Here is a 17133-nt window from a genome sequence, read left to right on the forward strand (position 1 = left end):
GCTCTGAAAAGTGTAAACAAAGTCCCTGAAAGACAGGAGAACTGGCTACTGAATGTTTTCTGCACACAGACCAGTGCAGCTTCTTGGCATAACAAATAGCACTTAATAAGAAAGATGGTGAAACTTTAAACCTCTGGACCGGTTTAGGCTGCATTGCCCACAGACACACAGCCTATAGTGTGAGTTTTGGCATTAGATTTACTTTTTCTTCTTGCTGTGGGTATATTCTAAGAAATCAGGGACTAGAAAAATTTTCAGGGATAGAGAAAATGAGACTCTGATTCTTACTTAGTACGTATATGCTCTTGAAAAAAAAATATTTTCCTGTGAGAGCCACAGTCATAAGTGCTACTATCCTTTAATGTGGGGTTGGGTGTGAGGGGGAGTAAAATAGATAACTGTCCATTTCTTACATGAGCACATATTTGTTTTTCTAGATAAGGATTTTAGTGACTATTGGATGGAATATGCCACTTCGGATAGGTCACAATTAAGAGATCATGGTAAACATGTTACAAGAAAACTTTTTTCTTTTAAAAAGAAAAGTATTTTTTGGGCTTCCCTGGTGGCGCAGTGGTTGACAGTCCGCCTGCTGATGCAGGGGACACGGGTTCATGCCCCGGTCCGGGAGGGTCCCACATTCCGCGGAGCGGCTGGGCCCATGAGCCATGGTCGCTGAGCCTGCGCGTCCGGAGCCTGTGCTCCGCAACGGGAGAGGCCACAACAATGAGAGGCCCGCGTACCGCAAAAAAAAAAAAAAAAAGTATTGTTAATAAAATGGGCTTCCTCCCCCGTCAAGCAATGTTAGTCATGAATAGGCAAAGGGTTTGGTAATTTGAGATATTTGCATTGGAAAAAATAAGAAATATAGTTTGAATTTGAGAAATTATTATATAGAGAGAATAAACTAAACCAAGAGAAGGTTGTGATGTTGAGTCTATTAAACAGCCTGGGAATCAGAGAAAAAAAATATGGTGATGTGGAAAAAGCATGAGCTTTGGAATTGCATAGACAATTCTAAATGGTTTTAATTGAAATCAGGTTTCATTTTTGGTTCAGTCCATTAAGAATTATGTGAAATTTGATTTCTTTGAATTCTATTTTCTCCATCTCTAAAATGGAGTTATTTCTCAACTATCACTTATCAAGCTCTTAATATGTACCAGTCACTTTTGCAAACAATGCTGTAGTAAAAATGCATGTATGTATATCTTTGCACTTGGCCATAATTACATTCCAGGGTAAAATCCTAGAAGTGGATTTCTTTTCAAAGATGTTTCTAAATATCCTCTAGAAAGGTTAATCAAATTATTCTCAATCAATAGTCCAAGAAGTCTTGCCCACACTCCACACCTCTTATCCTGCTCAGCTTCAGTATTTAATGTTTAAATCTTTGCCAATTTAATAGGTAAAATTATATATATATATATATTTTTTTTTTTTTGTGGTACGCGGGCCTCTCACTGTTGTGGCCTCTCCCGTTGCGGAGCACAGGCTCCAGACGCGCAGGCTCAGCGGCCATGGCTCACGGGCCCAGCCGCTCCGTGGCATGTGGGATCTTCCTGGACTGGGGCACAAACTCATGTCCCCTGCTCGGCAGGTGGACTCTCAACCACTGTGCCACCAGGGAAGCCCAATATTTTGAAATTTTAATTTGGCCGTCTTTGATTATTTATTTTGCTAAATATTTTCATAAATTTACTGTCAGTATTTTTTCTATGTTTGAATTATATAAGTGAAGTTACTGTAATTTGAAATCCTAAAGATTGTGTAAATTATGCAGTTCTGCATTGACTTTTTTCAATTCTTTACTAATTTTAAACTAATTTTTATTAATGCATACAAGTCAAGTTTGCATTGCATTACTTTCAACTCCTCTGAATCTGGTGGGTTTTTTTTTTTTGTTTTTTTTTTGCTTTAAACATGAAACCACGGGCAAGTTTCGTTTCTCGTTTACCACCTCTCCACCTGAGTTGTCAGTTTTGCTTTTGGTCTAAACTGAGGGTAAGCAAGAGGGTATCTCATTAAATCACAGTCTTTGGGCAAGGTTAGAGTAATCTACTTTGCATATCCTTTTTAGTTGTTTGAAAATAAATTTAAAGCTGTTACTGTTCAGTTGTGTTCTTATGTTTAAAACACACTTTTATACCTAAAAATCTTTAAGGGCAATAAAAGTATTTTCATTTGGGGATGCCAGTGTTGGGGGCACACATTGTACATTCCTTTTAGAAAATGCAACGATATTTAGGAAATAACCCTATCAAAATGGTAGCTACATGAAGTGACTTGTGTATGGACAAATATGGGCTTTTCCCTGAACATTGGAAAAGATCAAAGAAAGTGATTTGACTTGTTCTTGGGGGCAGTACTTCATTCTTTGATTCAAAAAATAACTCGGGGCTTGTAAACTCCATGAGGAAACAAATTCTACTTCTACCTCTTTAAATCCTCCAGAGCCTAATAGTGCCGTATATATAGTAGTTGATTGTAGGAATAGGCTACTTGTTCAATTTTAATAGGATATTTTCATCCATTTATGTTTTTATTGTAATTGTTGATATTTTTATATATGCCATTTTATTTTGTATTTTCTATTTACTATATATATATATTTTTTAAAATAAATTTATTTATTTATTTTTGGCTGTGTTGGGTCTTCGTTTCTGTGCAAAAGCTTTCTCTAGTTGTGGCGAGCGGGGGCCACTCTTCATCGCGGTGCGCGGGCCTCTCACTGTCGTGGCCTCTCTTGCTGCGGAGCACAGGCTCCAGACGCGCAGGCTCAGTAGTTGTGGCTCACGGGCCCAGTTGCTCCGTGGCATGTGGGATCTTCCCGGACCAGGACTCGAACCTGTGTCCGTTGCATTGGCAGGCAGACTCTCAACCACCGCACCACCAGGGAAGCCCTACTATATTTTTTCTTTGCTTTATTTTCTCCTTTATTGCATTCTATCAAGTACTTTAAACTGAATATTAGCAACAAGAGTCAATAGATGCTCATCAGCTGTGTTTGTACATTGTGTTTGTGTGTGTGAGACAGAGAAAGGGAGAGACAGAGATGGAGATGCGGGGTCGAGGGGAGGGGAGAGAGAGAGAGAGAGAGAAAAGTTTTGTGAGTGAGTGACTGCAATACGCCTGCTTCAGAATCCAGTTATAATAAGGAACCCATCAGTCATAATAACAAATTTGTGGCTGACATAGTGCATTGTGTACAAGAGACACTTTGCATTCACAGTTTGATGTTTGAGATATTGAATATTTTCAAGGAACTCCACTGGTCTAGGCATAAGAGTCACAAAATTAAACCATTCATCTACGATGGAATGAGTAATGACTGACTTAACTAGCAGGTCAGGCCAAACACCTAGGGTTGACATCTCAATTCTGTTTTATTTTCTACACATCATGCAGTGTCTCTGAGGAGGTTAAACTTTATGAAATTCATATGGAGTAAATTATATGCTACACTGGAATTTGCAGATTTAAGAATTTGTGAAAGTTTTACAGTAGACAGTTTTTACATATGTCTATAAGGAAAAGAGCAGAGATGCTGGCTGAAATTTTCTACCACAGAAAAGTTTTTAAAAATTAAAAATAGTCTTTAGCCACACATAATTTTTGATGCATAAAATTTTATTTGATTTAAGAACATCACACGAATACCTATATCTTCTGCAAATATAAAGTATTCTAGCAAGAAGAACTTTTTATATTTCATTTTGAACTAATAGTAGTAAGGAAATGAAATCTTGCTAATCAGAATTGATAGAGGCTAGCAGATAAAAATTCTAAATTTCCCATCAGTGTTGACAAACATAAAGTTCTCATAGATGAAGCCCAACTCTTGTTAATATGGGAGTGATAGTAAACTAGCTAATTATTAAATCTTCTTAATTAGAAAATGAGAAAATCACTGAATAATGTCAGATTGATGATACCCTTTACTCAGTCTGCAGAGCATTATAAAAATAATATGAACATTGTATCATATATCCTTTACATGGGCCACTTGCCTAAATTAGCCACAATTCAACTTAACCACATGTGGCCAACCCAGAAACAGTTCCACTGTAATTTTAAAGTGCCTTTGGATCTTAGAAATTTGGTACTCATATACATAAGCCAAGAGTCTTTTAGTTTAATAATGTCTGCCAACGAACAGAGTACCTCCTTCCACTTTTAGATTAATAAATGGACATTTCGTGTGAGTTTACATTTGATTTAACTTATCATAAGAACTTTCACTTTATTAACAGTTTGGCACATTGGATATTTTTTTTTTTTTTTTTTTTTTCTTTGCGGTGTGCGGGCCTCTCACTGTTGTGGCCTCTCCCGTTGCAGAGCACAGGCTCCGGACGCGCAGGCTCAGTGGCCATGGCTCACGGGCCTAGCCGCTCCGCGGCATGTGGGATCTTCCCAGACCGGGGCACGAACCCGTGTCCCCTGCATCGGCAGGCAGACTCTCAACCACTGCGCCACCAGGGAAGCCCGGCACATTGGATATTTAAAGTGGTTTTTTTTTGGTTTGTTTATTTGTTTTAATGCTGTAGGTTAATCAATCTTAGGATGAAATTCCCACTTATCAAATACATTTAGGAAATGTAGCTTTATTAAGAAAATGACAGAGATAACAAGAGACAAGAGGAACTAATCCTAAGGTGGATTTTTGCATCTGAAATTTAAAGTCAAGTTGCTGGAACTATTTTTCCCTGTACACTGATATGTAAAGTCTTGTCATAACTGCTTATTCATAGAGTTGATAAAAGCAAAGAATGTTGACTGAGAGAAAAGAACTTAAAATAAGAAAAGACATTTACAAGGGATAAATCCAACCCACAAGCTCTGTGGGAAGCAAAACCCACTACCCATTTCTGGCAGTTCGCATTATGTTCCTGCTTTTTCTCTGGACAGCACTGCTCTCATGGGGCTGGAGGCATCCTCTTGCTAGCAGGCCACACCAGGGGCTCTTTTAGAAATCAATTTGTAATTCTTTTATTATTGTTTGACTTTTGTGAATGAGCCCTGCAGGAAAACTGAGGCTCGCTGTTCTCTGTGGCATGCACATTTGACAAGTCATTTCTCACTTCTGAGATCTCTTGGGGGAATAGAGAATGATTTGAGGAGTCAAGATGAATCAGAGGAAGATTTCTTTTACTCAGCTTCCCATCATTCTGTGCATTTCTGTGTCTATTTAAAAATTAACTTATGACCCCTAGTAATCGTCCCCTCTCAGTCACGCACATAGCTTCCTTTAAGACTGTTCTTACTAAGTGTTGTTCTCACTCAGAGGTGATTTTGACTCATTAGAGTGGATGAATTGTGGGGCTCCCAGGAATATCAGGTTAGTTTTCTTCTTTCCATATGGCCCAAATGGACTAAATGTGTGTTTGTGAATGTGTGCCTTAATTTTAAAATTAATGACAAGTTATCAGACAACTTTTCACCCAGGCTTTAATGGATAGCTTTTCTGTGGTAAGTTCTCATAGTAACATAACACTAATAACATTTTGAATTTTTTTCTGTCAGAGTTATGCCGTCTGTAAAATTATGCCTATTTTTCCTTTCCTCACTGGTACCTTATGAATATAAAATATGCTAAGATCTCCATAAGGCACACAAGTAGCATATCTACTTAAAGTATTAAAAAGTATAACAGTATGTTTTTCTTCCACGTTAAAACGAAAAAATGAAAAGGGTGAAACAGAAGTAGGATAGATTCTAATATTTGTTAAATGAGAATGATTAAGTGTCATTTGATAATCTAGTTTGGAAACTTATGTAACATTCAATAATTAATGATAGAAACAGAATTGTTTCATATAACTTTTTATTCAATATTTTAAAAAACCTTTCACTTATATTTATTACTCTTACAATATCCTTGAGGATTCTGTAGACATAGATATTACCAATGACATCTAGGTATGAAAGATTAAAATGACTTTTTCAATGTCCCAACATTGAGGGTGAAGCTAAACCAAATAACCTAGGTTTTCTCATTTTCTCACAAATACCTTAGCTGATTGACTGGGCTATTTTTTAAAGGTAGCATTTCTCAAAGGCTCTGATTCTGTGATTAGTTACAGTGCTTTTGTTGATTTGTTTTAAAAAAGTGAATGTCTTCTACTTTCTGTATTTTTGCTTTTATTTAACCTTTGGAGATCTATTTAATTATATTGAATTCACTTTTGAAGTTTTCCCAGAAACTTTATTTCTTATGATTTACACAGTCTTTTTTTTCTATATCTATGATAATTTATTAAAAGTCTGTTAGAATATCAGTATTAATTGATATGTTAATAGAAATTAATACAACATAGAAGAATACTTTTATAACAAAATTATATTTTTATTTAATAAAAGTTTAAGAGAAAGTAATAAATTTACCAATTTATAAAACCAAAAACTTCTGAATAGACTATAAGAAGATGCACAATATTTGAGATTTCTCTTAATACGAAAGATACATAGGATGAACTTGAATTACCTAGTCTCTGAAAAGATTCTAAGCTTTCTCTGATTTTCAAATCTAATATTTAAAAATAAAGCAATAATTCATTTGTGTAAACAGTGGGGGCAAAAACATACCTATTTTATCTTGAACCAAAAGATATATTACAATAGTATGTTTGCTGCTGCAAAGCCTTTTGTGGTTGCTGCTAGTTACATTTTCCACTTCAAATTCTTTAAAAGGAATATAGGTACAAATTGACTCAGTAAATATCTATCAGGTAAGGAAGACCAGGAGGTCTCTGAGTTTCAAAAAATGTATGTAAAATACCAGTAACATCTTTGTTATGGATTTTTCCCTTCAGCTGAATACAGAGCATCCTGTCTTCCTATGTTATTGGATCAAATCATGAAATTACATACACCAAGCAAATGATGCTACAGGGAATGTGTAGCACTAACACTTTAATTAAAATACAAAATGATAATCTGCACGAGGGTGTTGCTAAGCATTTGATGACCTCTAATTACAGTAGTAGTAGCACTTTTATTTTATAACTAGATAACTAGGTAATTAAAAACATGTAATTAAAACAAAGCCATATCCTAACTTGTAAAGGCAGTGAAAACAAAGAGTACAGTAAAACCCCATTGAAAAGTAGTTACTACATCATTATAATAAGATACATTTTAACCGACATATCGTATAAGGAAAATAAAAGTCAAACCTTGTCCTATGCTTTCTTGTTAAAATACTCTTGAAGACCAAATGGTAAAGTCCCAAATCATACACACAATACAAAATGATTTTATCCCAGTGAACTTTCGCCAGTCCAAAGTTATTGTGAATGGTATAGGGTGAAAGACAATGTTGGAAGATGGTATAGAATTACCATATAAAGTTTTAAAGATTAAGGCCAGAACCTCACTTCATTACTCAGGAATAATTAATTACTGAGCACAGGTATATTACATTTTTTACTACCTGCATTGTCACCACATTTCTCACCAGATACAAGTGGGCAGAATCCTTTAAATGTTGTCCACTTTGGAGCTCGGTATGAAGGGTCGTGTGGATCTAGGTTCCTGAGAGAGGAAAAGGCTTGAATATTCATTAACAACCATGCAGGAAGGAACTGGCCCAAGCAGGAGCCTTTATCTTAGAGTTCACAGACATAAGAGTTGTATTTTGCCTGGTGAACTTGATTGGCAAGGGTCAAATAAGGTCACTCAGCTAAGAAAAAAACCAAAACAAAACAGCATACGGCCTAATTACATCCATGAACACAGAGACTTTCTAGATGTCTCTTTAAAAATGAACACTTCCTTGTGTTCATGAAACAATATTACCACTAGCAATACTTTTCTTCTTGCCTTGTCTCAGACACAAATGAACCCTCCGATCCACCAACAGAGCTCGAAATGTTACTCTCCCTTTCAGAGTGACACAGACCTCTTCCTCCTTCTGGCAAAATCCTCTGCCTGAATGAAGTTGGAGAGAGCCTTAGTGAGGTCTGAGGTCTCAGTGCTGCTCCCAAAGTCATACTTCTTCAGGCAAGGGCACAGGCAGTGCACGATGGCTCGGCGGATGTAGCTGTCAAAGATATAGTAAATGAAAGGGCTGATGCCGCTGTTGGCAAAGGCCAAGGGCCCACTCACCTCCATGCCCCACTGAAGAAAAGTTGAAGGAAAGTAGAGGTCTTGCTGCAGCCCAGAGACAATAGCCAGGAGCTTGAATGTATTAAAGGGCAGCCAGGAGAAGACAAAGGCTGCCACAACGATAAAGATGACCTTTATGGATTTCCTCAGCTTTCTGTTGTGCTTTCCCGACTGCTGGTAACGGACACACAGCTTCCTTGTGATACAACAGTAGCAGGTCACAATGCTCACCAAAGGGGCAAAAAATGTAAAAATTAAGGCCACCAGGCCCCAAGCCAGTTTAACTGGAGTGGCCCTCTTCTCTGCACAGTATGGCTTACCATCAATCAGGGTGAGCTCCCGGGACAGAAGAGTAGGCAACCCCAGGAGGCAGGAGATAAACCAGACACTGGCACAGACTCCATACGCGCAGTCTCTATTTCTGATTTTCCTGGATGCGGCTGGACACATGATGGCCAGGTAGCGGTCAACACTCATGCAGGTGAGCAAGAAGACATTGCAGTGCATGTTGACTGAGATCATGTAGGAGCTGCCTTTGCACAGGAAAGAGCCTGTCCTCCACAGTCCTAGAGATGCTTCTTTATCCACCCAGAGAGGCAACGTGATGATGAAGATGAAGTCAGAGGCAGCCAGGTTGATGATAAAAATGTCAATCAGTCTTCGGCTGCCCCTTTTGAAATGCAATGCACTCATGAGGATGACGTTCCCCAACGCTCCAGTCAGGAACACCACTGTGTAAAAGACTGGAAGGAAGACTGATGTATAAGGAACGTGGGAGTGGGTCTCGTCAATATCAGGATTTTGGCTTGTAACATAGAAATATTCCAAGTAAACCGTGGTTGCTTCTGGGTCCATCACTGGGTCCAGCAGGTGCCAAATCTGGTAAATTTTCTTACCTAAGAAGTTTTTGTATGAATTTTAGAATTCTCAAGGCCGCTTCTTTTATACAGTGCCTGCCTCTTCTCCCTGCCCCACCCCCTTCCTTAGAAGATCTTGGGACACGCATTAAAAACAGAGATTAAAAAATACAGTTTCTACCAATCCTCAGAAAGGGCCCACAAGGAACACCACCCTGATTGGTATTGGGTAGTTGTGGTTATGGTTTTCTTTATTTGCATTTGCCCAGGAAACTGAGGTGCTTTTTGACTTTTTTCTTCAAGACATTCAATTTGTTTCTTTAAATCTCCAGAGATTAGGAAATGAATTAACTTTTTCTCCTTACCTACCTTAAAGATATCTTTGCTTTTCTGACACTGAGAATCTTTTTGATCTAGCCTCCTGTTTCACATGCAGTATACTGTTTTACTTTTAGAATTTTAAGGTGGTGATGTTGAAGATACTGTTTTCATTTACATCATTGGTGAAATGTGAAGAGAATAGTCTTCCATTGCATAAAGAGTAAATTTCCCCAAATCATACCAGTCCACATCTATGGCAAACATAATGATTCCAATTAGGGTACTAGTTTCTTCTCATTTATTTCGCTCTTTCAGTTCATGCATAATTGATCCTGTCTTGTTCAGTAAGTTTTAAAAAATACCCAGGGCTTCCCTGGTGGCACAGTGGTTGAGAGTCCTCCTGCCGAGCAGGGGACATGGGTTCGTGCCCAGGTCTGTGAAGATCCCACAGGCCGCGGAGCGGCTGGGCCCGTAAGCCATGGCCGCTGGGCCTGCGTGTCCGGAGCCTGTGCTCCGCAAACGGAGGGGCCACAGCAGTGAGAGGCCCGCGTACCGCAAAAAAAAAAAAAAACAACCCAAAATGCTGGGACCATGTCTTGTGCTTTTATCATTATTAAAAAAAAAGTTTTCACTACAATTAGCTCAGAACCTTGCATGTAGTAAGTGCTTTGGAAATGTTACTCATGATCCAGTATAATTTAGCAAGGATGAATTCATTGGGGTTTAACTGTGGGCATTGCTGTTATTGATGCAGCTTACAAACACAGGTTTAAAAGTCACAAACTGCTATTTTTCCGCTATTACCTGTTATTATAATTCAACCAATTAAGTTCCCTTTTGTTAGTGTTAATATCCTTGAGCAGAAGATTTTCTCCCTACTAACCCTCAAATAACTATCCTTCATCAGTCTCTAGATCCCCTCTGATCTTTTCTTCTTACCGCGGGGCTCTCACTGTTGTGGCCACTCCCGTTGCGGAGCACAGGCTCCGGACGCGCAGGCTCAGCGGCCATGGCTCACGGGCCCAGCCGCTCCGCGGCATGTGGGATCTTCCCGGACCGGGGCAAGAACCCACGTCCCCTGCATCGGCAGGCGGACTCTCAACCACTGCGCCACCAGGGAAGCCCCGATTTTTTAGCTTTTGAGCTCTGACTTTTCAGTAAGTGCCTGCACACATCAGTGAACTTCACTTTTGGAATTACTGACTTGGCAACAGGCAGAACTATATTAGGTGACATTACAAAGGAGTGGCCAGTATAGGCACTATAAAGGGAAGATTTTTGGTTCATTCAAAACACTTGAGAAACAGGCTAATATCAAAAAGATTCTATCATATTTTTCTATCATCTGTTCCCTTTTATTTATTTATATTTTACCATAGTAAAATACAACAAATTCTGAAACTGACTCCTTTTATTTCAATTCTTTGCTGGCCAAAGTGGCTCAAGCCTCCTTCATACCCTTCTGCCCTTACTTTCCCTCCATCTCATTTCTTCGTCAAAATTACAGTTTCAGGTTGATACTACTATTGCATAGATGAAAATATAATTGTTAAACACTTGAAGTCCTTTCTACTGAATTATTTCTCCCGTAATTAATATACTGAAAAGAATGATCCTGCCTGCTGTGCTCCTTCTTTCTGTCTTCTTCCTGATGTGTTCTATTGCCACTTCAGTCTCAGGCATTTAGTCTGGGTCAGGGGAGGATGAGGGCTACCCTGATCTGGGGCAGCCCCAGAAAGTCACTTGGGAGTTGATTTACGGGCCTGCGTCTACCTTCTTTTGTGTCCTAGGCTGCTCTGTGTTGTTCCTGGAGAGGGCGTGGGAGGGTATATTCTTCACTAAGTATAGGCTGCAGAGGAGATAAACTAATTAACTTTTTGACATTTCTTGGATAGAAATCTTTCTCACTGGGTAAGCCTTAACTATTTAATAGAATATTTCATTTTGTCAAATAGTTTGAAGTAGGACAATGTTTACTTGAAAAGGACTGATGGGGTAAACATGGAAAATTTAAATATTTAAACACTATATGTGTGTGTGTGTGTGTGTGTGTGTGTGTGTGTGTGTGTGTGCATTAAAGAAGCAATTATATGTATATATTTAAAAATTTCTTTGTAACTGTACTTTAATTGTATTATTAGAATTTTGCATTCTGCAGCCAGAAGTTCTTCTGGTATTTGAAAAGATAAGGTTGATTCTGGGGCTAAGATATTGAAAAAAAATTTTTTTAGGTATGTCTCAAGAATTCCACATAAAAGAATTATAAAATGGAAAAGAGTTCATGCTCATACTCTAGAGGAAAACATCTGTCTGCACATTTATTCTGTAGGTCTTAAATTTTCTTTCAGCATTCCAAAGCTGTTAGCCTACTGATGTAAACTATCTCAAATCTGACTTCCTCAGTAAACTTTGAAGCAGCTGTAGACAAAATGATTTGCTTTATCATATATAGTCACTTTGGATTATGGTAATTAGTGGTAGAATGCTGCAGTATAAGAATACCCATCATGGATCAACCGTATCTTGGAACCCAAGTTAGAAAATAAATTAAGTGTTTTAAGCCAAAAAAGGGAACACACAGCATAGTACTGGTCTTTTAATAGCTCAAAGAGTACAGAGCTATTATGAGACAGAACCCACAATAGAAGCTAACTAGATAGAGTAGGGGAGGTCATAGTTCTAAATAAATTAGGAACTACAATCATTTTTAATTTTAAATGCTCTTTGAAATAAACATGAGGAAACTAACAGTAAAATAACCAGCTACGCACGGACCAAAACTCAAAAACAACACTGGACACCATAAGCATATGAAATGGCAGTAAGAACAAGGTGATGACCAAAAAAAAGAGTAAACTGTAAATATCAGTAACTGAATTACAGGACACATGTCACCTCTCAAGAATTGTTTTTTCAGAAAAAAAACAAAACAAAACACGCTCAGATTTCCTCCTTCATTCCTGGCAGAGATCATTGTTTTCAGCTTTGTGTTCTCTAAGAACTTTTACAACACTGCTTCTAAAGTACTTATTATCTCATTTTACATGGTAAGTTGTTTTGGCGTCTGACTTCCTGAGCTGATCATGAGCAGCTTGAAGGCAGAGACCATCGATAACGTTCCACCGGCCTCTAGCTTATAGTATTTTTCTAACTAAAGTCTTTTTTGGCCTCTTAATGTCATTGTTTTGAACCTGTGGATGCCAGACCACGTTACCCACGTTAGAGTCACCTGGGATGCCTACTAAACTGTAGCTTTCTGAAGCTGGTCCCAGATCTATTGAATCAGAGTTGTTAGGAGTAGAGTCGAGGACTTTATATTTAATAAGCCCTCAAAGTGATTCTTTTTTTTGCGTGTGTGTGTGGTACGCGGGCCTCTCCCTGTTGTGGCCTCTCCCGTTGCGGAGCACAGGCTCTGGACGCGCAGGCTCAGTGGCCATGGCTCACGGGCCTAGCCGCTCCGCGGCATGTGGGATCTTCCGCTGCATGTGGGCTCTTTCCTTTCAGTAATTCCTGTCAAATGTTACACAGAGCAACAAACTATAGTTGTTCAGATGTCCATTCTTCTGAAAGACAGAGGATGGACCATACATAGATGAGAACTTTAAATTTAAATTGTCCTTTATTTTAAAATCATCCATGTGAATCTTTGGTAGATGACCTTTTTCTGGGCCCCAGTGTCCTCATTAGTAAAATGGTTGTACTAGATGATCACTAATGCCACTTAAATCTCTAAAATTTTATGACTTATAGTTCTGCTGGAAGAAGAATAATGTAGCTCCGAAATATGGTTGTCATAGGCCCACAGCATTAAAGTTTTGTTGGGGAATTCATGTATCCTACACCTCCAGCCAAGGCAATATGCAAGAAGACAGAGATAGTGGGAAATGCAGATGGACAAAGAAAAAGGAGGAAGGCTATCTGCATTCTGATTAGAAAAGATGCAGCAACTCAGACCTTTGCTGTTTCAAAAAAAACAGTGATCATGGAAAATAGAAGCTGTTGGAGAAGTTTGTGAAAAGTCCTTATTCATTGCAAATGGCTCAAAACTCAAGCATAATTCAGTCCAGATCTACAAACATTTATTGATCACGTTGTATGCCAGACACTGTGCTGGGTACACTGACCACCTATTGTATGCCAGACACTGTGCTGGGTATGAGGGACACCAATATAAATAAATACAATTTTTGCTGTACACCACCTACATCCAGATGGAATCAACTATTAGGAAGAAGCCTGAAGTGTGCCTAAAATACTAATATCACTGCTGTTTACATAAATATGAGGTACCAAGGGAAATCATCCAACAAATAAAGTGGGGGAGAACACTGATAATAGCAAATAGGTTCCACTTAATTTGGCATGATATATTGCACTAAACTCTCCAAGTTACTGTCAGAATAAAAAAAAAATCACTAACTCTTAGACTATAAACAGAGCTCTTAAACTGGACTATTTAAATGGTTATACATGTTATGATACTCAAGTAAGAGAGTGTTTCTAACAAATGAATATATAATCACTCTGATTGATAAGATTTATGAAAAACATATAGCTTGCTTCATGATCTTTGCCTTTTATTCTGGGACATATCAGTAGACCATGTACGAACAGAGGTTTCTTTCTGCTGTGCTATCTGCTACCTAACCTAATGAATCCTTTCTCATATGGGGTGAGAGTGGTTGATAGAGAAAAAAAAGAAGTAATATATCATAGTGCCAGTTGGGGTGGCTGTATTCACACAAAACCTTCAATCCACCTGTGCAGCAGAGGCTTGTAGTCACAGCTTTGGCTGAATGATGATAGTATATCCACTTGAGCAGATGCCTCAGTGGACAAAAACTTACTCTCTCCTCATTTTCAACATTTGAGCCAATTCTGAACGTATCTCAGGAATTGGGACACAGAATAAGAGAGGGTTCAGAAGTCTAAATTAATTCCTAAAAATTTCTGAGATCCAGGCCAGAAGACTTCTAAGAAGTTCAAATTTAGAGGTGATTTTTAAACTTTTTAAAAAGTTAGCCAAAATAATAACAAAGCATAATGTATAAAGTTGGTTAAGATGTATAAATTAGAACAGGGACTCTAAACTTTAGTGTGTTTAAGAATCACTTTGGGGCTTCCCTGGTGGCGCAGTGGTTGAGAGTCCTCCTGCCGATGCAAGGGGTCACAGGTTCGTGTCCCGGTCCGGGAGGATCCCACGTGCCGCGGAGCGGCTGGGCCCGTGGGCCATGGCCGCTGGGCCTGCACGTCCGGAACCTGTGCTCCACGGCGGGGGAGGCCACAGCAGTGAGAGGCCCGCGTACCGCAAACAAAACAAAACAAAACAAAAACAAAGCTATATGAGAAAAATATAATGTAGATATATCTTGCTAAACATAATTTTTAATTTCTAAAAAAAGTACAATTAAAAATAATATGTAAGTATATTAGGGAATTTGGTATTGAAGGGAATTCTCGCATAAAGAGTTGTTTTTGTAAGAACATAATATAAACAAGTTATAATACCTGCATATCTAGATTTTCAGCTATTTGGTTTATTTAAAGTATAGTGTAATTATAACACCTTCTTGCTGAAACTAGAACCATTCTTAACAAATTAAGCCAGAGGTCTAGTTCAACTTTGCCTTTAAATCTAAATTTTGTAATCTGTATTTGGTTTACTAAATCATCTTTAATATTTGTGAAAATATGTCAGGCAGCTACTGTTTCCCAAACAGGGCAGTAAGAAATTGAAACAGACATTTAACTCCATTAGTTCATTAAGGATTTATTTTGCCTATCCACACGACCAGCTGCACAAATAGAAGACAGAAACACCCAAGATGTAGAGATAAATCAGAAATACCTGTTGTGTGCTTAGTGGTACTGGGTGTGACGAGATGGTTCACATCCTCTGGGCTGAGTGGGCCAGATGGTCACAACCTCAAGCATGCAGACACTCCCAGGTCCATACCAAATTGCTGACTGAAATGTGTCTTGTGCGTTTCCTAGGCATTCTGCAGACTTAATGGATGAAAGTGTCATCGTTGTTTGCAGGTCTCCCCAGGAACATCCATCTCCTGAATCATGAGAACTTACGTATGCTATGAGCCCAGCCTGGGAATCTCCTGAGTGGAGGTAAGTGAGGATGCCTGAAATCTGGTCCTGGAAAGTCTTTCCTAGTCATTTGGCAGTTAGTCCAGAGGTTCATAAACCTCCTGATGTGAGCAGGGACCAAGATAAATGGCTTACTTCCAGCCTCCAGGGGAATTAAGAGCTTTAAAAAGGTTTTTATACAGTACTGATCCTACTCAAAGATTACAGGTGTTGAACAAATATTTGCAAACACTAATAATTTAACAATTGCTTACTACGCTCCAGGCTCTGGGCTGGGTATTTTATGTGTATTTTCTCATTTAATCCTTACAATGATCACGCAGGATAGGTGCTACTGTCAACATCATAATTAGAGAAAAGTAAACTGAGACTTAAAGAGGCTAAGTAAATTGTCTAACGTCACAAAGCTAGTCAGCTCGCCCCAGTATTCAAGCTTGAAGTCAGTTATTCCCTGGGCTCAGTTCCCTTGTTTGTGAACTGAGGTGCTGTCTTCCTCTTCGTTTTTTAAACTTCTCTTTAACCTGGTTTTATTTACCATGTGACTTCACTGGAGAGATAGTTCCACTCCACTGGAGAGAGAAGGTAGAGGATTTCTAATGAAGCCAATGGATGAAAACATTTCCTGGTGAATACATGCATTGAGGAGTCTTACTGCATATTAACAATTTGCCTGGGCACCTCCTCCATTTTCTCTAGTTGGTGTCTCTGACAAACTTCTCCTATGACTAGATATTCTACATGAAAATTCAGTCATATTTGAATATTATATTCGGCTATTACTTTATTTTAATTAGGTACTGGATGTGAATATCAGTTCAGCCATTCAGGCAAAAGAACTATGGCTAAAAGTAGAAAAACAAATGATATGCCTTCAGTCTGTCAGGGGGGTAGAAATTTAGTATCCACTTGGGCCTCCCACCTTTCTCCTGTGCTGTGGCCAAATTCTAAGGCATTTGGGGGACGAGCAAGTGGTTGAGAGCCCCTCTGCTCCTTCAGTTGGCTGCCTCTGTAGGTATCTGTTGAGAAACCCATCATTTTGCTGTTCTCAGAGCACATTCATGAGTCCACACACGTCACTAAAAAGATGTCCCTGCTTCCTGTCTGTGGATTTCTATGCAGTACTTGAAGGCTTAGAATCATTTTTTTTGCCTCTGTGCCATACAGTCATCTGCAATCTCTGAGGTTGTCCATGACCTTATCTGCTTAAGGCAATATTCTCCAAATTTCAGTCTTTTTCATACTACATAAATTTTTTTATTCACTTTTTTGACATATCTGGGACCCTCAGTATTAACTTAATATTTTTCTTCAACAAATTGTAATTTATTTTAAAATTAATTTATTTTAATATTTTTCTTCAACAAATTGTAATTTATTTTAAATTGATTTTAAAAATAAATTATTTTGTAATTTATTTTATTTTTATTGCAATAAAGAGAAAACTAGTATCACTTGCCACAAAGAGAAAGCAGCCACAAACAAAAACTATCTGAAATCCGAAGAATGTCATTACATTCTAGCTGGATACCTTCTGTCAGGTTACATCCTTCTTAGTCTAAACGTAAACAGTAAAACCAGAAAGACTATCTGCTGCAATGGGAGTGAGGTTGTGGGAGAGAAAATCAATGGGTTAATATTTTAAAAGTACAATCGCATTGCTGTTCATAAGCAGGGTGGTGGTAGGGATAGCACAGGACTGGAAAAATCTGAGTCATATTCGTCACAATTAATGACTAGTAGTGACCGGAAA

At 38.5% G+C, this 17133-nt stretch overlaps 1 protein-coding gene across 1 annotated transcript; it reads right to left on the reverse strand.

The window, feature by feature from the left end:
• Positions 1-6474: 6474 nt before the first annotated feature.
• GPR15 (G protein-coupled receptor 15) lies at positions 6475-9101 on the reverse strand. The gene has a single exon (XM_004272624.4). The coding sequence runs from the start codon at positions 8959-8961 to the stop codon at positions 7885-7887; it is 1077 nt and encodes a 358-aa protein (XP_004272672.1). The 5' UTR covers positions 8962-9101; the 3' UTR covers positions 6475-7884.
• Between the last annotated feature and the right edge of the window lie 8032 nt (positions 9102-17133).

This window comes from Orcinus orca, chromosome 5, assembly GCF_937001465.1.
Source record: "Orcinus orca chromosome 5, mOrcOrc1.1, whole genome shotgun sequence".
Taxonomy (NCBI): domain Eukaryota; kingdom Metazoa; phylum Chordata; class Mammalia; order Artiodactyla; family Delphinidae; genus Orcinus; species Orcinus orca.

Coding starts and splice junctions, on each gene's coding strand:
- GPR15 (XM_004272624.4), bottom strand. CDS start 8,961: ATGGACCCAGAAGCAACCACGGTTTACTTGGAATATTTCTATGTTACA.